Genomic DNA, 27512 nt, shown 5'->3' on the forward strand with positions numbered 1-27512 from the left:
TTTTCCCATTCGAGACCCCGGTAATAGACTCGTTGCGGCTGGACCGCAACACTCTACGTGATATTATGATGACGGACATGAGTCATGTATACGTCCGTCCAAACGCATGAAATGGACAACACCAAGAGTGAGGCTTAATGTCATCTACGGACTCTGGATAATGATGACGTGTCAACGGAGGTTTGTCCTTGGTGGAGGGGAGGAGGGAAGGGGTAAGGATGATCCTGGTGAACGATGTTAATAATGGGGGTGCTATGCATGTGTAAAGACTCAACTCCAGTAGGCTTTTACCCATCACGTAGATTTCCTTCTCTCTTTTGGTGTTTTTCTGTATTTAAAATTGTTGCCGCACAACTTGGAGTTGGTTACAATAATCACCATCTACCTAACACTTATCCCAACACTGTATGTTAGGTAGTATTATTCTATTTGACAGATCAGGAAACTGAGGCCCATGGTAGTTTAGTGATTAAAACGATTCAAAATCAGTTTTGTCTGACTTCAGAGCCTAGTGCTTCCTGTCGGTGATGCATTGTTTGGTATAACTTCTAATCACTTTGTTCACTTTACAACAGGTTGGCAGTGAGCCCTTTGTAGACAGGAACATTGGCAACACTTAGTGTGACTTTCACAGCCCCAAACACAAGTCTGGGAACTTAATCATTCTTCATAAAACACTTTAATCTGATGAGGGCATATTTTGTTGAAAATCCTGACATTTGGGAAAAGAGCCATTATATACACATTTATAATTAGAATGCAAAATTATCCTTCCAGGCTTCAAATGTGTGATTTTGATTGGTATAAATATAACCTTTTTGATGTTACCATATTTAAAAATGGAACGATTTATAAGAGTTTGTAATACTTACAATTATGACAGCATTAATAGCTGAGTATATATACTCTGTGCTTACAGAATTTTGAATTGAAGCAACCACTCAGGCTCTCTTCGATCATTTAAGGTGCAGGTTCATGGGAAGGTTGTTTCTCCGGAGTTCCCAAGTTTAAACTGCTTTTCGTTAACATGCACACTTCCCCAGAGTGTTTTGCAGACCAAACAAACTGATTTGATAAGATGCTGGCTGCTCTCCAGGGAGTTCCTGGAAGCAGTGGCATGTGATAAGGTCTGCTTACATTTGATGAATTCCTCCCTGAAGAACATGTTTTCTCTGCCTTGCCTGTGGTTGCTACCACCAGGGAGCCACTCCACTGTCACCGTTGAATGCCAGCTGGGTCAGACCCTGTCAGTGCGAATGAAAGTCTTGTGATTAGTATTCTGTACCTTCTTACTAATGAACCTTCTAATCATGAAATCTGTCTGTACTGATAATCTTCTTCCAACTGCTAAGTGCCCTGGAAAGGTTAGACAAGTGGGAAATTGTACCATTGGGTTCTTTTTGTTTTTTTTCCCCTCTTGCAGCATGCCTTTCAAATTGAGTTTTGGACTTGCTGTTTATGGCTCTTAGGATTAGGAATAGGTGAACATTATGACAGTGACAACCTTGGTTGTAGGATTCCAACACGTGAACAGAAATTACAAAAATCATGTCTAATCATGAGGAGAAATATTTTTTGGAAGCATTGAAGCTTCTTGGAGAACATTTAGTCATTAGAAAAAAAATCTGTAACAGTGCTTGTATCAGACTTTGCTAGAAAAACCATTTAATTGGAAAAAGGATTTGCACTAGCAAGAATGTTAAGAGTCACTTTGAGGTGTCCAAAAAAGAGAATAAAAGAATATAATATGTTCATCTTATAAATCACTTGTTGTTAATTAAATTACAAGAATATTATAGAATAAGCCTAGATTCCTGTTAGTGAAATTTCATTTATGTAAATAAGTTCCTTAAATTCTGCTCAGCATCCTACATTAGTGTTTGAAAATATTCATCTCTTTGTTATTATTCCTAAAATACACTAATTAAAGGAGCTGTGGAAATCTTGATACACTGACAAATTGCAGCCTCCAGTGGAAAAGAAATTGTTCATCCATAAAAATTTAGAGTCGTTTCTGCATTGCAGGTTTGCTATATTCAAATGTGTTTTTACTTAAAAAAAAATTAATGTAGTTATGTTTTATGACCCACATTAATGTGTGTCTATCACTATTCATTTTTTTCTAGGCCCCCAGGAAGTTGCTCGAAGTTTGAGTCTGTTATGTAAATATGACAATAAATGCTGGAAAAGTGAAAGCTTCAGAGCCCAAAAAATTATTTTTAAATTGAAAAATAAAATCGGACCACATGCACGTGCATATATTGAATATTTCCTAAAAGTATATCTTTGATTATGCATTTAACATAGAAACATTTTAGAGAGATCATACCATATCATTAGACAAATGTTCGATTCTTCTTCAAAAAATATGATTTACTTACAGATAAAAACTGCATTATTGTTAGCGAGATTATTATTTTTCAAAAGGAACAGGATGATTGCATTTGGAACTGAAACGCATAAAAGTTGACCCTAACAGGATATGAAAAGAAGTTGGTTTTGAACACAAATCAGCTACCATAATCTAAGTTCCATTCTTGGTTAGTTACCACTTGTTTCGTCTTCTGTTTCTTATGAATCAATGGCACATTATCAAAATCAGGTAAGGTACCACCTGAAACTTAATTTTCTTCTGGCTTTTCTCTCCTCTGCAACATGGCCTCGGAAATTCTCTTCTATTTCCCTAAATCTTCCCTAGCCTTCACCTTATGCACCTTACTCATGCCAGGAATATGAAAGCCTCATAATCCACTTGTAACCTGGGATCAGCCTAGGCATTCAGCTGCCAGGTGTGTCCTGTCCATCCTCCTCATCCCAATTCAATGTTTTGATATTTTGAGTTCCTGGTTTTATTTTTACTTCTTCCACATTCTTTATTTACGCCACTTAAAAAAAAAACTTAGATATTTCTACTTTACTTAGTTCTTCCTGCCCATATCTCTGTGTGACATTGTTTCTTAAATGATTTTTTATTAAGATTGTCATACAATAATCTGCCTGCGTTTACAGTGTATAATTTGATCAGTGGTGACAGGTGTATAAAAGGCTGAAACCACTACAATCAAAATAACAAAAGGTTTGATTTTCTTTTTTTTAACCCCATTGTAGGACATCAATTTATCGATTTTAAGAGTCTGTTGAAATAAGCCATCAGGCCAGCAATAGCAGCACCGCCTGGGACTCTTAGAAATGCAGACTCTCAGGCACAGGCTCCAGTTGTCCTCTTGGCTCTTCTCCCTGACCCATCAGCTTATGTTATACACATTATCTACATTTTCCATGTCTTCTGTGCACAGTAAGAGGTGAGAGAATCATTTTAGTAGCAGCCGCACTGGCCCTTGAACTCAGGAATTAAACGAGAAAACGCTGCAGCATGGGTTCCTCTGATGCAGGGTTTGGGGACCGGCTCGGTTGGGGCTGTGTGGCCCATTACAAACGCTGCCCACACACAAGAGGGGCGTCTCTGCCCTTTGCTCCTCAACTCCCACCCGTCCTGCCCCCTGCCCTTCCCCAGCAAGGCTCTCAGCACGGTTTTCACGGGTTCAATCACCACAGGCTACCAAACCACGGCGAAAACCCAGAAGGTCACGAATCTGGGGGTATAGCTAGGTTGCCCTGGCGGTACAGGAGCCCGCAGGGAGCATGCGCATGGCAGGGTGCGCGCGCATGCGCAATGGCCCGCTCAGGGCCGTGTGCTAGGCTCTGGCGCAGCTGGGCTGCAGCGTGCGCGGGTGACGTGTTCACTGGGGCCGACGCAAAGGGAGGGGGGCTGAACCCGGAAGTGTGTTGGTGCTGGAGCGAGCGCGCTGGGAGCCAGCAGGGGAGCCCTGGGGACCTGGTAATGGTTGCGCGGGCCTCTGCCCTCTGCCTAGGGACCCTGGGGTGGGGAGGGGCGCGGGCCAGCTGTCGGCAGGCGCGATCTCCGCCCGGTCTGGGCCTGCGAAGGCGCTGGGGCCGGCTGGCGTTCTCCCCCACTCCGGTGACCCCCACGCGTTCTGCTTGGGGGCCCTCCCGGGGTCGCCTCCACTGGGCGGCGCTGGCCAAGGGACACTCTGCGTCCCCACAGTGGCGAGCCCTGCACGCCTCAGGAAAGCATGTTAACAGAGGGATGTGGGTGTCGCGGCCGCCGAGGCCTTATTGTCACCAGCCCCGAGCCCCTGCACAACGGCGCAGCCCTGGTACACCTGCCCCCTCTGGGGTGGGGGTGGGGGCGCCCGTCCGGGTCCTCCCCGCCTTCCAGCGCGCGCGTCTGGCCGGCCCCAGAGGTGCGCTGCGGCCCCGCGAAGAGCCTTTTGTCGGCTGTCTCCCCTAGCGCGGCCCTCCTCCCTGTCCACCCCCGCATCTCAGTCACCCCCGGGTCAACATTTACTCGTGACCTAGGAAGGGTCGGTGCGCGGGTGGCGTGCAGGGCTGGGCAGTGCCTGGCCGCGGAGTGTCTAATGGGTTTCTTGCTCTTTTGCAGACCATGCAACCCTGGGGAACGCCCCTCCAGAAGCTGGGCTCCAAGACGATCTAGTTTCTTCTCCTTTTCCTTCTTCTTTTTCTTCTTTTTTTCCTCCTGGAGACATCCCTGAAGACACTTATGAAGTTTCTTGTTCTGAAATTGTTGCACTGCAATGAAGAAAAGGAGGAAGGTGACTTCCAGTCTTGACGAGAAGATCCGCTTGGGCTACCCTCAAGACTCTTCGGAAGGCCATGTCGCGGGGTTGGGGGCGTGTGACCAGCTGACCTACGCCCCCTGCCCCGAGAGGCCTCCTCCAGACCCACTGCGCTGTTACCGGGACCTCCCGGCGTCCCCGTCTCCAAATCCAGACCAGAGGAAGCTGTTGAGTTCCCTGCAATATAACAAGAACCTGCTCAAGTATTTAAACGACGACCGGCAGAAGCAGCCATCTTTCTGCGACCTGCTCATCGTCGTGGAAGGGAAGGAATTCAGTGCGCACAAAGTCGTGGTCGCGGTGGGCAGCAGCTACTTCCATGCGTGCCTGAGCAAAAACCCCAGCACGGATGTCGTCACCCTGGACCACGTCACCCACTCAGTCTTCCAGCATCTGCTCGAGTTCCTGTACACGTCGGAGTTTTTTGTGTACAAGTATGAGATCCCGCTCGTCCTAGAGGCCGCCAAGTTCCTGGACATCATCGATGCGGTGAAATTGCTCAACAACGAGAGCACCGCCCCTTTCCAGGCTGAGCTGAGCGACAAGTCCTCCCCCGAAGGAGCTCTGGGCGAGCTCCCGGGAGGGCTGTCCGGTCACAATCACCAGTGCAAGTTCTGCAGCAGGCATTTCTGTTACAAAAAGTCTCTGGAGAATCACCTGGCCAAAACCCACAGATCCCTCTGGTTAGGGAAGAAACATGGGTTAAACATGCTGGACAGAAGCTTCTCCACCAGGAGGTCGGAGAGGAGCCGGAAGTGCCCAGGCCAGGGCGAGGATAGCAGCAGTGAGGAGGAGCCGGAAAGTGGCGGTGACGGGTCTGAGCCTTTGAATCCAGAACCTTTTTGTAAGGACAAGTCCGACCGGAACGACTCTGAGGACCCGGGAAGTGACTCTAATGCGGAGGAGGATGAGCTAGAGGAGATGTCCGAGGAGGACTCTGACACGGAAGAGCACAGTGACAAGGAGCACCATGATGCCGAGGAGGAGCCCGAGGCCGGCGATGCTGTGGGAAGTATTCACGAGGGCTTGACGCCCGTGGTCATCCAGAACAGTAACAAAAAGATCCTGCAGTGTCCGAAATGCGAGAAAACCTTTGACCGAATAGGTGAGAAGAAAGGGCTTGTTTTCCGTCTGTACTGTAATCACTTAACTTCTCAGGGATGTTTTAAAGGTGATAATTAAAAACTAAATTTGGAAAGTAGATTTTCAAAAAGACAGCTAGGGTGGGTATTTGATTTCCTTTCTAGGACATCCACACCCCACCAATGCTCTACTGCTGAGCCAACTGGCCAGGGCCAGTAATTGATTTTCGATATATGTTTCTTTTTTCTCCTCGTTAGTTTAAATTTGTTATTGCTCAGGAATTGAAATATTTGTCTTAGCCTTTATTTTGTTTTTCTCCTGTCCCTGACAGTAGGCGACAGATCATTGGATCATGTATTTGGTATGAGAAACTCCAAAGTTTCGGTTATGATGAATACAGAGGTTTGATTTCCATGCTAATTAAATTTCATAGACAAGTGCTATTTTTGAGTCAGGAAATTGAATTAGACTATATTATATTTAATTTAATAATTAGTATACCATTCCCCCTTGAACTTAGTAATATTTGAGTTAGAAATACAGTCCCTTTTCCAGTATCCAGTACTGTTTGGAATTGGGGTGTTTCAGATTTGACTAATACATAGTTGAGAATAAAATTATACTGAATGTGATTTAATTTTGTAGATAGAGCTGTTAGGAAGTGTCCTAATAAGTAGATTCTTTGGTTATTATAATAATGAGTAAGTCAACTCTTACCTTATTAGAAATGTGTATGTAGGAAATGTGGTCTGTCAGCTTAAGTTAAGAATAATGTTAGTGAATTTTTAAGTTCAAGAGATCTAATATTTGCTAGTAAGATACTTTTTGGTGGTCTCTTATATGAACTGTTCTAATGTAAACTTTTAAATGCAACAGTTGAGCTATTTCCATATAAATCAAGGTTATGAAATTGGAAATATATTCTACCACATAAAATGATAAAAGGATCTGACCTAAGCCCTGGCCGGTTGGCTCAGTGGTAGAGCGTCAGCCTGGTGTGCAGAAGTCCCGGGTTCGATTCCTGGCCAGGGCACATAGGAGAAGCGCCCATCTGCTTCTTCACCCCTCCCCCTCTCCTTCCACTCTGTCTCTCTCTTCCCCTCCCGCAGCGAGGCTCCATTGGAGCAAAGATGGCCCGGGCGCTTGGGATGGCTCCTTGGCCTCTGCCCCAGGCGCTAGAGTGGCTCTGGTCTCAACAGAGTGACGCCCCAGAGGGGCAGAGCATCACCCCCTGGTAGGCAGAGCATCACCCCCTGGTGGATGCGCTGGGTGGATCCCGGTCGGGCACATGCGGGAGTCTATCTGACTGTCTCTCCCCTTTTCCAGCTTCAGAAAAAAAAAAAAAAAAAAAAAAAAAAAAAAAAAAAAGAATCTGACCTAGTAAAATTATTTATTCAGTTTAATCCCTGTGTGTCTTGCAGTGTTGAGTTACTTATGTAAGTGGTTTGGATGCAAATTGGTTTTATAAGGCATTGGTAATTATTTCCTCTCAAAATATGCAACAGTATACTCTGACATACCAGTGGTGACCTCTTTTTGCTTTTCATTGTGCCTCTGAATATTTTTCACTCCAAATTAGAATAGCTTTGACAAACCCAACTTAATAATATATTACTATTTTTGCTATATGGCTCTGTACAAACATGAATAATACAAATTTTCTTGAATAGCTTAGTCAGTTGGAAGAGCATAGGAATACACAAGTAACCATGTTCATCTTGGCCTGGATAAATGCTCTTGTAGAGCTATAAACAAGTACTCTGCGGGGCATAAAGGAGAGAACATTTTTGGCTTGAGATAACCTGAGAATGTTTCATCTTTTCAATAGATTATGCTTCTGAGACTTTGTATTCTCAGCACGTGCTCCCCGTATTCTGTCTTAATTTGACCTATTTTGACTTGAGATGAGTGAGAAGGGGGTCAGTTCACAAACGCATTGTAGACCCAGCACATAGACCTCAAACTGTGCTATTGAACACTAGGCAGGGAGATGCTTTGTGATAGGGGTTCTATGTCAAGTTCGACTGAGAAGGCCATCTGCTATAATTCACAATCTGCATCAACTCTGTCAACTTCTCAGTAAAGAAACCAGTTAATTTTGCTTAACCTGGCATTTCTTGAATTAATTTTATTATAAGACACTTTTGTGGTACTTCTTTTCATGTCCCAAGAAATGGGAGTTCTCTGTACGTAATCTGAGAAAGTCCTGTTCAAGAAGGTGGTCCTGATATACTAAGAGGAAGGCCATTTGCAGCTTTTTAAACCATGGGCAGCCCTGACAATTGTGGGAATAAATAGGTCACACTGTAGGCTTATTTCCAGCCTAGCTTTCCAAATGTATTTTACATTACCCCTTTTATGCTCTCCCATTTTCCTTAGCCTCATTGGAGATGTGTACTTCTCCTCTGGTACTTAGAGAGAGATATTATATCATAACGGTTTAAAAAGCACCAGCTGTGGGGACGTCCCACTGCCTGCATTTTTTGAATCCAGATCTCGGGCGGGTTACTTGGCCTCTCTGTATTTTGTTTCCTCTGAGTGGGCTGGGGTGATGCTATGACTACCTTCTACTGGGGTTTATTATGGAGATTGGACAGGATAGTCCTTGTGAATCACTTAAAATGTATGAAATTTGGAAGGTGTTCAAGGAATACTAACTGCTCTTATTATTCGTTAATCTAGTGTAGTTGAGTCTGTGAAGTACCAACTAGTGTGAATGCACTTTGATATTTTCTAGACTATCCTGCCCCAACTGCCCCGCCATGCTAGTCACAACCTAAGGAGTTGACTCTGTAAACATTAATGACCTTTAGATTGTAGAATGCTAGTCTAAACTGTAATGTGGCTTAGCTTTTGTTTTATAAAACCTGCTTGTTATTTGTGATATCTGTGAAAAGTCATTCCAGGTTTTACCTTGGGATACGCAAGACCACTTGTTCCCCCCCCCCCCCCTTAAAGTCTCAGATTAAATTTCATACTTTGAACACAGCAGGGAGAGTGGTGACCCAAGTTTTTGAGGAAAGGTACACATGAGCAGTTAGCTTAGAACAATAAGTCTGAGGTTTATCAAAGTTATAAATTTCGGTCAACTTTTTTCACATGTGGGTGTGGGTCTGTACATTAAGTAGGCTATTAATCATGAGTTTCTTTTTTTCACTGTCAAATTGCAATCACTCCAATAAATGTACTGAATTTAATTTCGATTTCTCTCTTTTTATAGGGAAATATGAGAGCCACACACGTGTTCACACAGGTGAGAAGCCCTTTGAGTGTGATATTTGTCACCAGCGCTATTCGACAAAGTCTAACCTAACTGTTCACAGAAAGAAGCACAGTAATGAAACAGAATTTCATAAGAAGGAGCACAAGTGCCCTTATTGTAATAAACTTCATGCAAGCAAGAAGACATTAGCCAAGCATGTTAAGAGGCAAGTATTATCTTGCTTCCTCAATACTCTTCATTGTACCTTCTAATTTAAATATATAGTAAGCTGAGAACATTGGTGGAGTGCTTGTCTCCAGTTCCTTCATTGCTTAACACTTTGCAGACTATAGATTTATGAAGGGCAGCTAATGTTAGTTTCTCCACATTTTTTTATTAATGCTGTGGAGTTGAGGATTTTTGATAATGAAACGAGTTCCTTAGTCTATACTACTGAAATTTAAGAAATAGCAGTTGGTTATCCTGCTTTCTGTCTTTGGTTTGGCAAGTATGTTTTTAAAAATAATATGGTTTTAGAACTCTAGGAAACTTATTCCTCATGCTCAGTTTTATTTTTAGTTGCTAAAATAAAAATTTGTGAAAGAAAGAATATTTAGTACTGTTTGCATATGTAACTCTTAAGCAATTAAATTTACTGAACTAAAAAAAAAATCGAGTGAATTACCTTGAAGATTATCTGTGAATAGCTAGATCCCCAAATGTACTTAAAATATATCAAGACTTTTCTTTGAAAATTGTGCATACATTTAGGCGTACGCATTCATTTGTTGAAATGCTATTGCTACATATATTCTTAAAGTATGCACGTGTATGTCTCTAAGAAAGGAATCTGTCTGGTTCTTGTAATCACTGTCCACAGATTATATAGACTGTTGACTTGACTAATATATTATTTTCCTAATCATTTTTTTATTTTTCTCTTCCAGATTTCATCCTGAAAATGCACAAGAATTTATTTCCATTAAGAAGACTAAGAGTGAAAGTTGGAAATGTGATGTAATAGCTTTTAATTTGTAATAGAAAACCAAACTAAATGTAACGGTACCTTTTAGTAAAATCATTTGATGTTCAAGTAGTAGACACTTAGCTTAGCTCCCCTTTAGAGCTTCCTCTTATGCACTGATATCCTAACATTTTGATAAATTAAGGCTGGCGTGGGTTAGTTTTTAGATGATGGATCTGACAAACAGGCATCCTAGCTTTATTTTTAATTTAATCATCATGCTGTGTATTTAAAGCTGTGTATATAAACTGATGTCACTGTTGCACAAGAATATCTAACGTTAGAATTTCCCCAGCATTTCTGATTATCTGTCACTGCATAACAAACCACCTCATGACCTAATGCCCTTAAGCAATCATTTTTATTATATCTCACCATTTAGTGGGTCAGTCAGCTAACCTTGCAGCAGGGCTTTGCTGGGTGATTCTTCTGTTCCACATGGTTTCAGCTGAAGCCATTCATTTGTTTTTAGCTGATGGGTGGTCTGGTTTGGGGGCACTTCCAAAGTGGCTCGCTCGCATGGCTGGCAGCTTGGTGTTGGATGGCCACAAGGAACTCAGTGAGGACAGTTGGCTGGGGCCCTTGAGTCATCTCTGCTTTGGTCCCTTGATGGGGTTACTTGAGCTTTCTTCTGCAATGGCAGCCAGGACCCAAGAAGCCCGCTGAAAACAGTGGGGCTTTTTACGCCCCAGGACACCACTTTCAACGCACTCTTTTTTAACATGGGTTTATTCCTCATCACGAGCTTTGTCATTCAGTTTTAACTCAGGTTCCCTTACATTTTTGTGTATCTGTTGTAGATTTGCAAGAAGTCGTTCACGCGAAGACCACACTTGGAGGAGCATATGATTCTGCATTCTCAGGACAAACCTTTCAAGTGTACCTATTGTGAAGAGCATTTCAAGTCACGGTTTGCACGCTTAAAGCATCAGGAAAAGTTTCATCTGGGTAAGCACATTGCTTTCTCTAGGAGCAGTCCCAGCGGTCAGTGACTGTCCTGGCATGCTATGGGCCTGCCGCTGTGGGACTGCTTGGGAGAGGTGGTGTGAATCAGGAGGAACACTGCATATGCTGCAGCTCCTGAGACGGGGAAATGCGTCCATTTGTTTATTGTTTCAGTGGCAGATGTGTCTGGATTCTAAACTGCATTTGCTCACCATTGATTGTTGGATAGTGTTGTCCAGTGCTGGGGATATGGCACTTTTGTGTTGCAAAAAACTCATTTTCAGGGAGTGCAATAAACTTTGTCTGTTTGGAATTCAGTATCATATTGGATCTCCCCTGGGCTTATGGCCATGGTGGAGACTTCCGGTTTTGGGGGTAGTGCCGTTAGGTACAGTTATAGCCATTAATCCGAATGATGGATTATTGTCAGGCCAAGTAGGGGTCTTCTCTCTGTCCTGTTCAATGTTTCCGTTGACCGCTTGGATAAAAGTAGTGCTTCATGTTTATGAAATTGGTCACTAATATAAAGCTGCCAGGGGTAATAAATGTAGCAGAAATTAAAATGTAAAGTGAAAACTTTGTGCTATACAAAGGGTTAAAAACAAATTCAGTTCAGTTTAATTAAGGGTACAAAGTTGTTAGACATGGGAACGATCTGACATTTAGTCACTGGGGAAAGTGTAAAATGGTCCAGAATCCAGACTCTTACTTCACAGTAGCTTTGCATCTTTGGCCACCGTTATTTATGGAAACACATGTACCAAACAGAATACTGCTTTGTGTATTTCATACACAGAGATATCTTTTCGGTTTTCTTTGCATTCATCTCTAAGTTCCTGTCCCCTGAGTCACTGTACACCTTAGACAAGGGGTTCAGAATTTGCATTTCTAACCAGTTCCCAGGAAATGCTGATCCTGATGGTCCAGGTTCCACATCCCTGAGAATAACAGAGCCCTTAGCTTTGCAAAGTCAAATCTTCTAATTAGATCCTATCTAGTGAGTTGACATGAAATCTCCCTTAGTTTAAGTTCCCAGCTTAGCTTCATAAATAAAAAGTTTTGAGGTTTTCTGGAATGCAAAATTGGATATCCACTACAGGGAAAAGAAACCAAAATGTAGCTAGCCTGTTGTTTGAAGAGCCCTGGTAAGTACCCGGACGTGATGGAGACCACTCCTTTCTGTGTTCCCCCGGCTGGAGCCTTCTGCACACACGGTTACCCCTTTGTGCATAGTTGTCCTGGTAGGTGTTTCTCTCTGCCTAACACACACTTCTCATAGCGTGCTTACCTGGGCACTGTCTTAGCCTCATCTCGTTATTTTCAGCTATGCAAAATGTTTGTTCTCCTTTCCCCAACTTCTTAGTGCCTTTTTTGGGGGCAGGTGGGGGGGAGCTGGGAGGAAGAGGAGGAGGCATATTTCATAGCTTTTAACTCAGTCCTAGAAGTGAGTAGTGAGTGAAGAATCAGTAAACACTTGCTGAATGGGTTAGTCAATGAATAAAAGACTCAGATCCCAACATGGTAAAGGCACTTGACGCAGTACACATGTTGGGGACACCTCTCACTTCTGACGCGTCTATGTGGGAAGTTCCCCAGAACCACGTGGCCACTGAGCGGCACTGTTGTGCTTCTGAACTCCACGTGTGTTCAAATGCCATTTCTTCCCATTGTGCTTTTATAATGAACTCTTTATTCTTTCATTAATTCCTTTTATAGTTTATTTTTCCAAAGTCTGAGACATTTTTCAAATATATTGCTGCCTTGAACAGTATATTTCCAAAGCATGAACGCTCTTAATTTTTCCAGTTTCTCATTACTTCCCCCTTCCAGAATTTTTTTTTTTTTAATACAGGGACAGAGATAGAGTCAGAGAGAGGGATAGATAGGGACAGACAGACAGGAATGGAGAGAGATGAGAAGCATCAATCATCAGTATTTCGTTTTGACACCTTAGTTGTTCATTGATTGCTTTCTCATATATGCCTTGATCGCCTTCAGCAGACCGAGTAACCCCTTGCTTGAGCCAGCGACCTTGGGTCCAAGCTGGTGAGCTTTGCTCAATCCAGATGAGCCCACACTCAAGCTGGCGACCTTGGGGTCTTGAACCTGGGTCCTCGGGCATCCCAGTCCGATGCTCTATCCACTGCGCCACAGCCTGGTCAGGCCCCCTCCCAGAAATTTATCATGTAACGTTTTCTACTTTTTCCCAATCTGATTTCAAACGAGGAACTGGCCATTTCAATTTTTTATATCATTAGTTTATCGGCATTTAGTATAGTGGGTGCCAGGCCCTGTACTCAGCTCTGGAGATAATAGAAGTGATTGTAAATCTGTCTTGTAGGAATAGAAGGGAAAAGGAAACTACTAATGAATGGTTGCATTGTGTTACTATGTATCCTCTAATAAAAGTGGGCATGGTTGATAGTGCTGTGCAGGATAAAGCCCAGTGCAGCCTCTTCCTTTGTGGGGAGTCCCAGGCCTTATGTGCTGTGCTTCCCTGTGAGTCTCCTTTGTTCTTCACACAAAGCACCTCATTTCTGAAACCTCGGCACCAAAAGTGTGGGGCATTTTCCCCTCAACAATAAGCAAGTCTCTGCCACTGGCTGGGTGTCCTACAGTATGACTCAAGTCCAACACTCTGGCTGGAGACAGTTGAGTCCCACAGGTGCCAGGCTGAGTCCTGCATGGCCGCCCTCTGCCCCCCTTCAGATACTGTTCCCAAGTCGTAGACCCCCAGCGTACCCACAGCCTGCTGCCTCACATGTCCCAGTCGGGTTTAACTTAGGGTCTACTCCTCCAACTTCAAGTGCACACTGTTTTTTCCTTTTTAGGTCCTTTTCCATGTGATATATGTGGTCGCCAGTTTAATGACACTGGGAATCTGAAACGCCATATAGAATGTACCCATGGTGGGAAGAGAAAATGGACTTGCTTTATCTGTGGAAAATCAGTGCGGGAGAGGTGAGGAGTTCTCCACATGCAGGAAAATCCTGGTACTGGGTTGCAGAAACCAGTAATAAATGTCATGTATAATGATCAGAGGAACACAGACACACCATGCTTGAGTCATGCTTTAAGTTGAAAATTAACCTGCTCTCACGGACCTCCTTGTGGTACTTCAGAACGCTGGGATGGACAGAACCTTCTGTTTCTTCTAGGGAGAAATAGTCACATACACTGACTTAAGAATTAGAACTACTTGGGCTTCTCTGTGCAGTTGTACCTTCAAAATTCTGAAAGAAAAAAGTTTCCAACCTAGAATTCCGTTGTTAGTCAAAGTAACAATCAAGTTTGAGTATAGTAAAGCCCTTCTTCATGATGTCGGAAGACTAGCCTTATCCCACCCTTTCTCTTGAAGCAACTAAGGCATGTGCTTCAGCAGAAGGAGGCACTAACCTGAAGACAGAGGCAGCCAGAAACAGGAATGCTAACATGGGAGCGAGGGAAAGTGGGTTCAGGGCCGGCAGGCTCCCAGCGCGTCAGTTGCTCTGTGTGTAATGGGCCGTCGGTCCACACCACTTGTGACCCCTACGTGCTGAGCTTGTTACTGGGAGGGTCCCTGCTGGCGTGTTTCCTCTTAACTAGGGGACCGAAGGTCTGATCCAGTATCTTCAAAAAAATTTTTTTTAACTGTGATTATAACATTTAGCACAACATCTGCCCTCTGATCAAATGTCTGCATGCACAAGACCGTGTTGCTAACCATGAGGACAATGTTGCATGGCAGATCTGTGGAACTTATCTGGTATAACTGAAACTTTGTACCCACTGAGCAGTAATTGTGTTACCCCTCCCTGCCCCAAATTCTTACCTGTCCTCTGCTGTTCTACAGCACTTGGTGCTAATGAGGTTCATACCCTTAACTGAGCACATTCGTTTTATTTTCTAGAAAAAATTTTTTAAACTATTTGTGAAAATTAGAGGTAGGTCATGATAAGCTCAGAAGCAAAATATTTAGATCAGCCCACTCACCTCAACCATACCTCTGGACCACTAGGACCTGGTCCACTTAGCGTGTCAGGTGCTCAGATTGGTTTTTATGCGTCATAAACTTTTCCTCTTAAAGGTCTTTCTGCAAAAACAAACAACAAACCCACAACAACCCTTCCATGTTTTTACTTTTATTACTTAATAGGGGTCTAGGGATAGTTTTCAGGATGTTTTCCATAAAACTCGGGGTAACTGCAGACCCACCAGTGAGGTGGTGGTGGGCCCTGTAGAAACGTGCCACCTGCTGGCACAGAGCCACCTTCACACTTCACCACGGATTGAAATACACCCAAGGGGCAGTGATAGTCAGAGGCCTGCAAGGGGCAGACACACAGCCTTCTCCTTTCTTTCCCGACAAATAACTGTCAGCCCTTTACCTCAGTGGCAAGTCTCTGAATCTCAGAACTGCTGAACACACTGCTGATGGGTTGTGACCAGCGGGGTCACTCAGTAGCCATTCAGAGTCCGCAGGACCGGAGTACTTAGGGATAACGAGAATTGTGTTCTCTGATGTTTCCCTATTCAATGTGGCATCGCAAATCCCAAGTACCCACAGAGTTTTCTTTGCCTTAAAACACTCTGAACGAGTATCGAACACCTGTTTATAAGCATTAGCGCTGGTAAACTGGATTCCCCATACATTTTTGAACGCTTTCAACCAAAACCACATTGGTGTTACCTAGTCCAGTGATAGCAATGGAATGTTTTCTGTTTGTACTTTCCCCAGACTTTGTTTAAGCTAGATAGTTAAGTGTTTGAGCAAACCAACGACAAAGGAGGTCCAAGTTAAATTATTTCTTACTTTTTTTTTTTTTAGACAAGACAGTAGAATTAATGTTTTATTTTGTTGGGTTTTTTCAGAGAGAGGAAGGGAAAGAGCAGGAGCGAGAGTGTGTGCCCTGACCGGGGATCGAACCAGCAACCATTGTATTCCAGGTCAATGCTCTAACCAACTGAGCTGTCCGGCCAGAGCTTCTTTATTTTTTAAGGGGAGAGACACAAACATATTTGTGTGGGTGAGGCTATCCCTAGAAGAGTATCTGTTAACTTAAACACCCTCCTAATGAGCTTTTGGAAATCTGTGTCCAGTGCTCACGTTGGCATTGAAAAGCTCTTTAGTTTAAATATATATGTATTTTAACACAGAACTACCCTGAAAGAACACTTGAGGATCCATAGTGGAGAAAAGCCTCACCTGTGCAGTATCTGTGGGCAGAGCTTCCGCCATGGGAGCTCATACAGGTAGGCCAGGCTGTTTTCTTTATCCTAAATAAGTAAAGCTACGTCTTCATTTTCCTTCTATTTTCTTATCACTTATTTGTTGAACTAAACCATTTCTTAACACTTCTGACAAGAGAGTTGTGCAAAAATACTTGGTAGACTCCCCACCCCTGCAACTTTTAACATTGTCTTCATTCTGTGGTATAAAACTGTATTAAATATTTCCTCATCACCAGATTTGCCAGATGCTTTACTGTCTACAATGTCATTTAAAGATCGATTTATTTTTTTAATAAAAAAAATTTTATAACTCTGGTGTTTTAGACAGTTTATTTCTTCACTCTTGATTGTCAAAGAATAGTTTGGTATGAATACATGGCAAAGTTGAAAGTTCCTGGATTCTCAGTTTTCAAAAGTCTTCATTAGTTGGAACTTAAATGATTATATTTATAATAATCCCTGACCACATTTGCAGTTTCTGAAAAGTTGTGGAGTTTTCCCTGAATAAATAATAGGTGAATACGTACTGTGAGATATGTGTACAATTTTCCTTTTTATTAATGTTCTGAAGAATTTTAATCTTGAGGGTTTGCTATTTACCCTTTCATTTATTATTTACCTCTTTTTAAGTTTAAATGCAATGCTTCCCCTTTACACATAGTTCAGTCAGTTTGCTGGGTGTAGTTATAGCAGTACCAGCATGTCGGGTAACTGGAATGAGAGAGTTCTTCGTTTCCCTGGGACATGACATTCAAAACAATTCAAGTTAAATCAATTTAATAATCTAAATCTTTTACAATCAGTTCGTGAGTAACTATAAAACGAGCCTCATTTTGTTTAGTTGTATGTGAAGAAAAGTAATGAAATGGAATTGTCAGAAAATTGATTACTTACAAATTTACTTTGATTCTCAGCTGTTACTTTGTAAATGTGCTGCCAACTCTCCAGAAGGTTCCTCTGTAATTACTGGCCATGTTACTTGCCACCTTTGGTGTCTGTCCCTTGTGCACTTCCCCATTTGTCTGATTCTGATTCCTTCTGGATTCACTCCTGCTTTGCTCTTCCTGAGACTTCACCAGCCACATAGATACAACTCTAGAATTTGGTTGGTTTGGTGAAGTAGACCACCTAAAATGGCAGGAAGGACTGTCACCCAGAAGTAGTGTGAGCCTGTGCTGAAGGGGAAGTGCTTTTTGAAAGAGGTAGTCGGGGTGGAAGCTGGGAGTCAGGTCGTGAGAGTGGAAGGGTGCGGAGTCACAGAAACGGAGCCGCAGCTGATGGGGCTGCTGGGGTGACAGCCGGTTCTCACCGCGCGGACGGGAGCATGTTTTTCCTTCGGTTTCATTGTTTTCAGTGGCCTTCCGTTCTTCTTCCTTACAGACTTCACCTACGAGTGCACCACGACGATAAAAGATACGAGTGTGATGAGTGTGGGAAAACGTTTATTCGTCACGACCACCTTACAAAGCACAAAAAGATACATTCAGGTAGTATGTTTCCAGAATCCCTTTTTAAAAAAAACACCTGAAAAGGACATACTACATTGTGTTTATGCCAGCTGTAATTCTTATAATTTGGTATATGTTGGCCACTCCTTTGTAATACTGGTTCTAACTACCTTTTTAAAAAGCATCTAAGAGGGATATAATTTTATGATATTTTTCTGCAGTGTAATTGTAATCATTTGGTTGCCTTTTATGATGATGGGTATTTTAAAATTGTTTTAATCAAATGCTCACAATTGCATTCTGCATATTATGCAGGTATATGCAAGGTATTGCTGTTGACAACTCCCTACACAGAAACTCCAGGATGACATTTGTCATTTTGACTAGAATTGAAAGAAGTTAGCAAAACTAAGATGGTTGAAGAGAAAGGATTGTAATTGGGTGTTAAAGTTTATGCCATAGTCAATTTTTGAAACCCTGTCTTTGGAAGAGTACCTTAATCCTGATCAATTTCAGATCTTCATATTATATTTGTAATTTTTATATTCTGGGGATATCTTTCATAATTCTCCTCTCAGATCCATGTTCAGGAAGTGCTAAAAGAGCCAATTCTGAGCAAGTAGAGCAGGTGATGATCAGTATTACTGTGAATATAGCTAAATATCATATACAGCAGATAGTCCTCAGATTCTGAAATGACCCGAGCGAGGCAGGTTGAGTTGCTATCACCATTTTTTAAGACTCTAAAACTTAAAAAAAAAATTTTTCTTATATTGATTTTTAGATAGAGGAAGGGGGAAGAAGAGAGAAACATCAATTTGTCAAGTTATTTGTGTATTCCTTAGTTGGTTCTCGTATGTGCCCTGACTGGGGATCAAACCTGCAACCTTGGTGTATTTGGATAAGGTTCTAACCTGCTATTACCATTTTTAAGAGATGTTAAAGATCTTACAACTTTCTCACTGGAATTGCACATTTTCCTCTTTAGGTGGAGAGTTCTGAAGTCCTAATTCTAGAGGCCACATGGTTTGATTGCATGCTGGTATTAATTGGAGAAAGTGATTTTTAAAGACCCCACCTTTGTAACTGAACATAAGAATAGAGATGAGAAATTGGGCTTGTCTACAGTTTCCTTTTATATTTGTATTGTGGCTCATCGCAAACTTAAGAAATCCCCACATATGAGATGTCTTTTAAAATAAAGAACAAAGATCTGAAAATGTTCAGGTCCTTTTTGAAAAAACAAGATGGCCTCATCTTCATACTGTGTATGTTCATTTAAGGTGTTTGATATCTAGACTTAATGTGTTTCCCCAAATCCTGAGTTTGGAAGTAATTTCATTTCTCTCACTGTGTTACACGGAAAGGTAAGATTTGATTCTGTAGCAGAGGCTAGACGTGGGGCAGAAGTCACGTCCCTGAAGATAGACAGAGATTCACTGGAGAAAGACACGAGTAAAAACTGAGGCAGATGGCGCAGAATAAAGGGGCTTTACCTTCCTGGCGTATGTCCCCCATGTTAAATCTTCCTGTGTGGTCATCTGATTCTGGGGGAAAACACTGAAATGCATATTTTGGGTCTTTAAGGTGAGAAGGCTCATCAGTGTGAAGAATGCGGGAAGTGCTTCGGTCGCAGGGACCACCTCACTGTGCATTACAAGAGCGTGCACCTGGGAGAGAAAGTGTGGCAGAAGTAAGTGGAACAGCTGAGTTTCTTACTGTTCCTTCCTCGGCTCAGTCCCGCTGGAGGGATGTTGCGGCATGTTTCTAATTTATTTTGTTCGGTAGGGCGTAGTGGGTTAATCAGCTCTCCTCCCAACTCTGTAACTTCTCTGCGGACCCAAGGGAACTGAGCAAAAGCAAATCTTCATGCTTGTGCTCAGCATTCAGAGGCTAGGAAGCTGCAGACTCTGACCTTAATGCCTAATACAGAATCTTGGCATTCTTCAGGGAATTCATTGGTTGGATTGCTATGGCTCTTTGTATAAATGTATGTCTATTGTGTTATTTAATGAAATGGCGATTATTGGGAAATGCTGTAGTCAGAGTTTAAGTCTTTCTAATCACACTAAGCATTTAAAATGGTATTTTACTTGAAGTAGGTATGCATTGTCCTGAACATCAACTTTGTAATACAATTTAGATATCCAAGTTTAACTGAGTTGTTGAGTGTAAACTGTTGAATGAACTGCTCTTGGACTAGGTTTTTGGAGCAAGTGCTAAGTAACAGACGTGGTCCGAGGTGCCAGGAACTTGGTTTAACAGTGCGGAGCATTATACAGAACACACACAGTGTGCATAAATGCGGGGACTGGGGCTGATCTGAAGACCGGGAGGCAGTGTGGATCTGTATTCACGCCTTACATTTCCATGTGCTGGTCTGGTGCTTCCTCATTGTGTTCTGTGATCTCCTTGTGAATCAGTGTGTTCACAGTAGTCATTTTATTCTTGTGCTCCTTAGATGCCAGCAGCACTGCTGAGAACCGGGACATAATATCCATGATGCCCTTAGGAAAGGGGATGAGAACTTCAGCGTGCCGCGTGAGGGGGCGGGAAGCAGGCCTGCAGACTCACTGCTCCGGAGAGTCTAGAACTCTTCTGTCCTCAGCCTTTTGTGTAAACCCATAAAAATGACTCAGAACCTCAGGAGCTTTCGTTCATATCTCTTACAATAATAACAAATATAGTTTAAAGAAATTATGTAAGTCATTAGAAATTCTTATATCAGCTTGAAAGCTCAAATTTTATTATTAACAAATATTGTCAGTTTTTTCCCTTAAAGTGACAGGCTCACTATGTTTAATTTTTGAGACTATTTCCGCTGAATACTCAAGTCTGTAACTGTAGTATATCTTCTATTCTTTCCAGTAACATGGTGCATATCCCATGGAGAGAGTGGCCGCCGTGGCACCTGGCTGTCTCGCGAGTGCTTTTCTCCGGGGCACTGTTGTGCTCTGATTGGGTTGTACTGTATTACACTGACAAACTCAACTCTTTTTATTTTCTTAGATATAAAGCAACCTTTCATCAGTGTGATGTTTGTAAGAAAATTTTTAAAGGCAAATCAAGTCTTGAAATGCATTTTCGGACGCATTCAGGTAAAACTTCATGGGTAGTTTGTGTGTGTTTTTGTGTAATTATTCAGGAGTAAAATATGGACATTTAAACTTTGTTCTTGTTTAAATTGTTTTGTTTTTTTCCTCAATAAGATTTTTACTCATTATATGAAAATTGATGCCACAAATTAGCACATTCCCATCTTCCACTCTATTCTATATGCTTCAGTACTTTGATATTACTTTGTGCAATTTGAAAAACTTTTTCATCTGGGATTTACTCAACTCTTAGCTCTCATTTTCCTCTTTTCTGCTTGTTTATGGCGCTTCTATATCTATGTAACTCTCTAAAGACATTTATTTTCTTCTCTTTTAAAAGAGCAGTTCAGATATGACCTCACTGTTACTGCAGAGAGTGGTTTGTGTCAACTGCTCTCTGGAAATTGCCACGTTCTTAGTCTTGCTTTGCTTCCCTGCGGCGATGCTGCTGGAATTTGAGATACAGGCTATGTCGAGTCCCTCCCTTTCTGCTTTTGGGAGTCCTTGTGTGACATGTCACCTGCATCAACAGCCTGTAATGCTTTGCTCCTTTCTTTTTGAGAAAGAAGCTCATTTGTGCATTGGTAGCTGCTGTGCTTTATATATAGTAGGAATTTGTCAAGCTGCTGTTCTGGAAGAGAAAAACAATTGCTTTCATAAATATCAGGACAGGAGATAACTGATTTGGGGCAATTTCAGCAGCCAAGAAGCACAGTGAAGACTTGAGTGCTGATACAGTGCTGCTGTTAAAAGCAAAGTCACACCTCCCTCCAAACGGGGAAGTCCTGCTTTGGGGTTGCACAGAGGCTGCAGAGAGAATGACAGCTGGCCGTGATGGTAGTGCAGCCTCAGTGTGCCCAGCACTGCCCGTGGGCTAGGCCCAGCGTGGCATGGTTCCTGCCCCTTCTCACGGCGTCCACGCCCGGCTCTGGGAGGAGGTCATTGTCCCACATCACAGGGGAGGGAACGTGTGCAGTGCTTGCAGGGGGAGAGCCTGCCTAGAGTTTGGCTGGAAAGCGGTGTAGCCAGAATTCAGACCGAGATCTTGTAAATGTTTGGACGCAGTCTCTGCACCAGCTTACTCTTATAATAGCATATTATTACAGACTGCCTTTAGTAAGTCCTTGTAAGCACTCACGTGGCTGTATTAGTAAGTCCTATAAGAATTCATGTGGAAAGTTTGCCACTTTAAATCATGCTCTCACCAAGCGAATACATCTTATACTTAATGTCGTTTTTGTCCACACAGGTGAAAAACCGTATAAATGTCAAATTTGCAATCAGTCTTTTAGAATTAAGAAAACCTTGACCAAACACCTGGTTATTCATTCTGACGCCCGGCCTTTCAACTGTCAGCACTGCAACGCGACATTCAAGCGGAAAGACAAGCTGAAATACCACACTGACCACGTGCACGGCATCAAGTCCCCCGACGACCCCCCGAGCACCTCCGAGGAGAAGCTTGTGGCCTTGCCAGTGGGCTACTCGTCGGACGACAAAATCTTTCCAGCGGAAACAAAGCAGTACATGGACCCGCCCAAAGTGTACCAGACGGAAGCCAAGGCGATGTTGCAGAACGTGTCTGCCGAAGTGTGTGTCCCTGTCACGCTCGTTCCCGTTCAGTTGCCCGACACCCAGAGTGACCTGGGCCGCCACCCCAACCCCCTCCCGCCGTCTTCACATGACATCTTGTCCCCACAGCCCCAGTCAGCTGATTACCCGAGAGCTACTGACCTGGCTTTTCTGGAAAAGTATACTCTGACCCCTCAGCCAGCCAATATAGTTCATCCAGTCCGACCTGAGCAAATGCTGGACCCCAGAGAACAGTCCTACCTGGGGACATTACTGGGCCTCGATAGCACCACCGCTGTCCAAAATATTTCTAATAATGAGCACCATTCATGAGGAAGTCCAGACATTCCACGTGGTTTCATTGGCTATGTGCTGATGGTAGCCTAGAGATTATGGCTTTTCAGTTAGCTGGACTGCTGTTTCTTCATTTTCTCTGGTGTCTCAAGCACTCAGAACCATCTCAAATCAAGAAGAACCTGTATCTCTTTACTGAACATATGAATATTTGGACATATTTTGAGGTACAATATTTGAAGTGAACATTTTTTGTGATTTTAAAAGATTATATAGTGCTCATTTTTAATGGTATCTCAAACTTTTCAAAATTATTAGCTGTTGACATTATGGATTTAAAATTTTTTTTCAACCATCAGTGGAAATTTTATTCTTTGGTCTCATTCCTCTTTCTTTCCCATCTTCCAAACCAGTTTAAGGACCATGTAGGCTTTCAGGAAGAATTTATGAAACTTTACTGATACTTGCAACTGTTCTTTATCCTAACATAAGATTTCATTATTATTTCCTCCCAATTTTTAAAAAGTGATGCTAGGAGTTTCAATTTATGAGAACGTCTTGGAGATTTCTGTGGTGTTTCTTTATCTGGCCATAATTTCCGGTTATAATCCTTTGGCCTTTTGACAAACTCAAAGCCAGAAAGCTAACTGATGTTAAGAGTAGCTTATTCAGCAAAACGTAGAATGGAAAAAATCGTCCCAATTACAGTGTTGACCTGTGCTTCAATTGTTATGAATAGACATGCAAATGTAGGTAGATCTAGGTATTCATTTATACACTTGATAATGTGTTAAAGGCAAAATAGGACAATGTGGTTCAAGGTGAGTTCACCTTTGGCATTCTGCCATTTCCTTCACATTCACAATATATCGCAGCTTCTCTCTTTGTCTAGCTAAGGGAGGGGACATGGTAGCTAATTCATGAAATTGCATTAACAGGTTCTTTCTGGCCTCCTTTCCCTTGGCTTACTGAAACTCTAGGAGACATGATGGAGATATTCCATCCTTGTTAAACAGGGTGCCAAACAAATGACATTTCTGTCTGAATGCAGTGCTGTTTAATTAAAGGGAGCCACTGTGTGTCTGCAGATTCCCATGTAATCAGATTTATGTTTTTCCCAGAAGCCTAAGGTCTAATTACCCTCGATGTCTGTTTTCCTATGAGACAGAAGTGGAGGATGGTGAAGGGAAAGGGCTGGGACAGCAAAACCTCAATGGAATGATTAATTGAGGAACAAGTCGGCCTAGTGCTAGGTGATTGCCGGTACCTTTAACGCTGTGCACTTTCCATCGCTTCAAGTCATTGGAACTTCAGCTAGGATGATGTTTCCTAGTCGAGCTGCTTGGAGGATTAGGTAGGCAGGGTTGATTTTTCTGAGCATGTCACTTGTATGTAAACTACTGGAGAAGAGCAATTTTAAGAGTTTTTTATTTCAGTTTTGTTTACACTCCTAATTGCTTTAAGCACTTTAGTGTAAACTGTAAAGTCTTACCCAGTGCTTGTGGGGGAAATAAGGTCACAAAAAAAAATAATGAAATTTTAAATGAATAAAATTTAACCAGTTAATGGAAGCACTTAAGACATGAAGGTACTTTGCAGGAATGCTCCCACACAAGTGGGAGGAGGAGGACTAGTGTGTGGAGAATTGAGGCACTTAACCTAAGGATCTCTTGTAAATACTAAACCAACCTGAGTCTTGCCTCATTTATTAAAATGTTATAATTATTCTAATACCAGTAGATATGATCAATGGATTCATTCTTATTTTTGAAACATTCTTCTGTGTGGAAATGTTATATCTGGGGTACTTACATGATTGAACTTGATTGTATGAGGTACTGTTAGTCTGCTAGTCTTTCAAGTTGACTTTTAAAAATATATATCTTCTATAATTTTTATCATAAAGAACAAGATTTTTAACTAAAAACCTTACTATTACAAATAGAAGTTATATCTAACAGTGTACCCTGTTTCACATATAAGCCAACATAGAAGGTTTTGGACTTATCAAAAGGCAATGGGGATGTGAGAGAGAGGGAGAGAGAGAGAGAGAGAGAGAGAGAGTGATTGTGTGTGTGTGTGTGTATGGTGTATTATATGCTTGGCAGCGGAAAAAGAGGGTGTTGCATTTTCACACTGAAAAGAATACTTTGTTTTTTGAAGGTATTTACTTTAGGGTTGCTTTAAGGATAATCTGCTAATGCTTTAAATACATGATTCGATTATAGGCATTGGTTTATAGTAGACAGCTTTTTGGCAATGTATCTCTTCTACAAAGAGACATATAAATATATTTAGTTATTGTAGAGAACTTAAACTTGAATAGTGGTTTATAAAATGCTTTTGCAGTGATCTCCATTAAAACTCCTGACCAGCTCTGAAATGGAGGGGTCATGCTGTGTTCCCATCTCAGAGAGAGGGAATCTGAGGTGAAGGCCTCAGTTAAGCTCTCGTCATTGGTAAGGGGCAGTTACTAGACTCTAGGGGGAGCCCTGGAGCATGAATGAGTACTCCCAGGTGCCAAGCACTGCATTTTGTCTTGTCATGTTAAACAGGCTGGACAGAGAGAGTATAATTCTTATGATGAAATGGTCTCAGTTGATGAACAAACAAACAAAAACCTGCTCCCTCTAATCTCCAAATTAGATTATAAGAAACTTAAAAATTGGGAAAACCTTTTGGATTCAGGCAAACTGAATGTATGTAAGTTTTTAAAGTTGGCACAAAAAAATAAGAAATGAGGCCTGTTGTTTTCAGTTAAACTTTTGTAATATTTGGGAGTTTGGGGACAAATGTTCCATGAACTCTAAAATCCATTAGTTCTGTATTTGTACTTAAATTTTGAATCTTGCAACGAAGTTTAGCCTCATTCAGAATTTTTTATTTTATAAGCATAATTTATTTAAATTAATTTTTAGCTGATAGCAGTTAGCACTTAATATGTAAATTGAATAATTTATTAAGTATAGGAATTTGTTAACCTAATCGGTTTTTTACTTAAATGCACCAAAGATTTTAGTAGGTATTAAAATAGTTTAAAAGAATTTAAATTCCTTGTTGTTTGAATAAATATTTGTCCAAAGAAGCACAGTTGAAGTCCTAGGCTTACGGATTAAAAAAAAAAAATTGTTAGTTTGAATACTAAGATTAAGTGTTTGTGTTTATATGTATAAAAATAAGGACAGAAAAAAATACTCTGGGAATACTCATACTGATGAATTATATGTAAGAATACGTGCTCAGTTTTCCTTAGTTTAATTAATTGAATGTTATCTTTTAAGTGAACACTATAAAATGCAAAACAATAAGCTTATATTTTACACTACACTATTAAAATCATTTGCCTTAGAATTTTTTTTAAGACAAGTTGAAGTTATTTTTGTAAGAAACCCCACCTATTTTTTGCAGCCTAAAATACCATTTAAGGTTAGGCCTTGTTCTTCCTGTCGGCAAGATCTAACCAACTCAGAAGGAGGTGATCTGCATACTTTTAACTAACTTAGTCATTTATTGCTAGGAAGAGTGGCAAAAATAAGGTTTTAAACTGGTGCTTTATTAAGTGACTTCCTTTATAAGCGATGGTAGGTCATGGACTAGGTACACTAATTAAATTTTCTGCTGACCTTTAAAAGTGTCAAAACATCTTAGTGGAGTGACTATAAACTGTTAGGGCTAATAAGTAATGAGATACCATGCATTGTTTTTAATTCTGTAGTTGAAAACAAATTAAAACCCCAGCTAAACCAGGATGTTCCTAAGGTCATGTTTTCTCCCTTCCCCCTTCGGCCGCATCCTTTGGGAATAGTTGGATTTGGAGCATTCGCTCCTGGACCGTGTCTATTCTGGGTTGGATGCTCGGTGCCTTGTCAGTGTGTTGCGGTTGCTTAGAGTTGATTCAGCTGGCTAGATCGTGCTGGGTCATAAGTGATTTTGGTTTTGTTGTTGCTGTGATAAGTCTTGTTTGTGTGGCCTGCTGGTCAGGCAATACGTATTTTTATTTTTTTAGGGTGCTTTATGTTTATGTAGGGAAATAGGCACTAAGTACTTGTGTGAATATTTGTTTTTTTTTTGTTTTTAATGTCTATTTTGGCCATTATAGTCACTGTTAAGCCACTCCTGGGCCCGTCTCTAGATGCTTATTTGAGGAATCTGACAAATAAAATGAAATTGTGTGACTGTCTTTCTGTCTTCTCCTCCACCTGCTTTAAAAAAAAAAAAAATCAGTTACCATAACCACACAGCTGTACCTTGAGTGGCTTTTGATTTCAGTTTGCCTAAAACTGAACAAGGGGTGGTCGTTTGAGAAGAGTTTCTCCTTAGGAGTAGCAGTATCCCAACCAGCATGCAGCTTCAGTTTATCAACTCAGGAAGTGTTAGGACTTTCAAAGCCCTGATTGGATTACTCAAAAGATTCAGTGCCAAATTTTCAATGATGAACAATGTATCTGAAACAAATAGCCTTCCTAAAACGTTAAATGGGGTGATGGTAAATGTTAATTGGTATTAGAGTGAATGATGGGTGTTATGAGAATAATTTTATGAACGGATTTTAGGAACCCCAGATGAATCTTCCTTAGACCCTCTCCTCTTTTGCACATTCCTCTTAGTAAAGTCTGGAGTGGTTTTGGGGGGGGGATCGTCCTGTAATTGCCTCCAAAATTATTTCTACTTAAAAATCCTTTTATCTTGGAATATTAGCATGCTTTCTGCACTTTCTCTTTGGAAGTAGCATTAATAAGAAAAAAGTAATACTATTAGGTTGCGTGGCAGATGAGAGAAGGTTTCAGTCAAGAGACTCTGTCAACTTGCTGTGCATTCTTAAGCCTTTGACTATTGGAGAATCCCCAAAGAATGTAAACTTAGCCTCTGCAGCCATTATATAAACAGCAACTCAGAATTATATTCACAGAGTAGAGATTAGACAGATGGATGTAGCACCCCCCCCCCAATTCTTAGGTAAAGAAATATTTTCAGTGCTTG

The 27512-nt window shown here is 41.6% G+C and overlaps 1 protein-coding gene across 2 annotated transcripts; it reads left to right on the top strand.

Annotated features, from left to right (window-relative positions):
• Positions 1-3726: 3726 nt before the first annotated feature.
• On the top strand, positions 3727-26779 carry ZBTB41 (zinc finger and BTB domain containing 41). Of its 2 annotated transcripts, XM_066379887.1 has the most exons (11): positions 3727-3838; positions 4463-5763; positions 8962-9169; positions 9891-9960; positions 10768-10915; positions 13744-13873; positions 16049-16144; positions 17504-17610; positions 19159-19264; positions 20581-20669; positions 21916-26779. In XM_066379887.1, the coding sequence occupies exons 2-11, from the start codon at positions 4617-4619 to the stop codon at positions 22569-22571; spliced, it is 2757 nt and encodes a 918-aa protein (XP_066235984.1). In that variant the 5' UTR covers positions 3727-3838; positions 4463-4616; the 3' UTR covers positions 22572-26779. The 2 variants fall into 2 exon arrangements, with proteins under 2 accessions (XP_066235984.1, XP_066235985.1); XM_066379888.1 differs by lacking the exon at positions 16049-16144.
• Positions 26780-27512: the final 733 nt, after the last annotated feature.

This window comes from Saccopteryx leptura, chromosome 1 (assembly GCF_036850995.1).
Source record: "Saccopteryx leptura isolate mSacLep1 chromosome 1, mSacLep1_pri_phased_curated, whole genome shotgun sequence".
Lineage (NCBI taxonomy): Eukaryota > Metazoa > Chordata > Mammalia > Chiroptera > Emballonuridae > Saccopteryx > Saccopteryx leptura.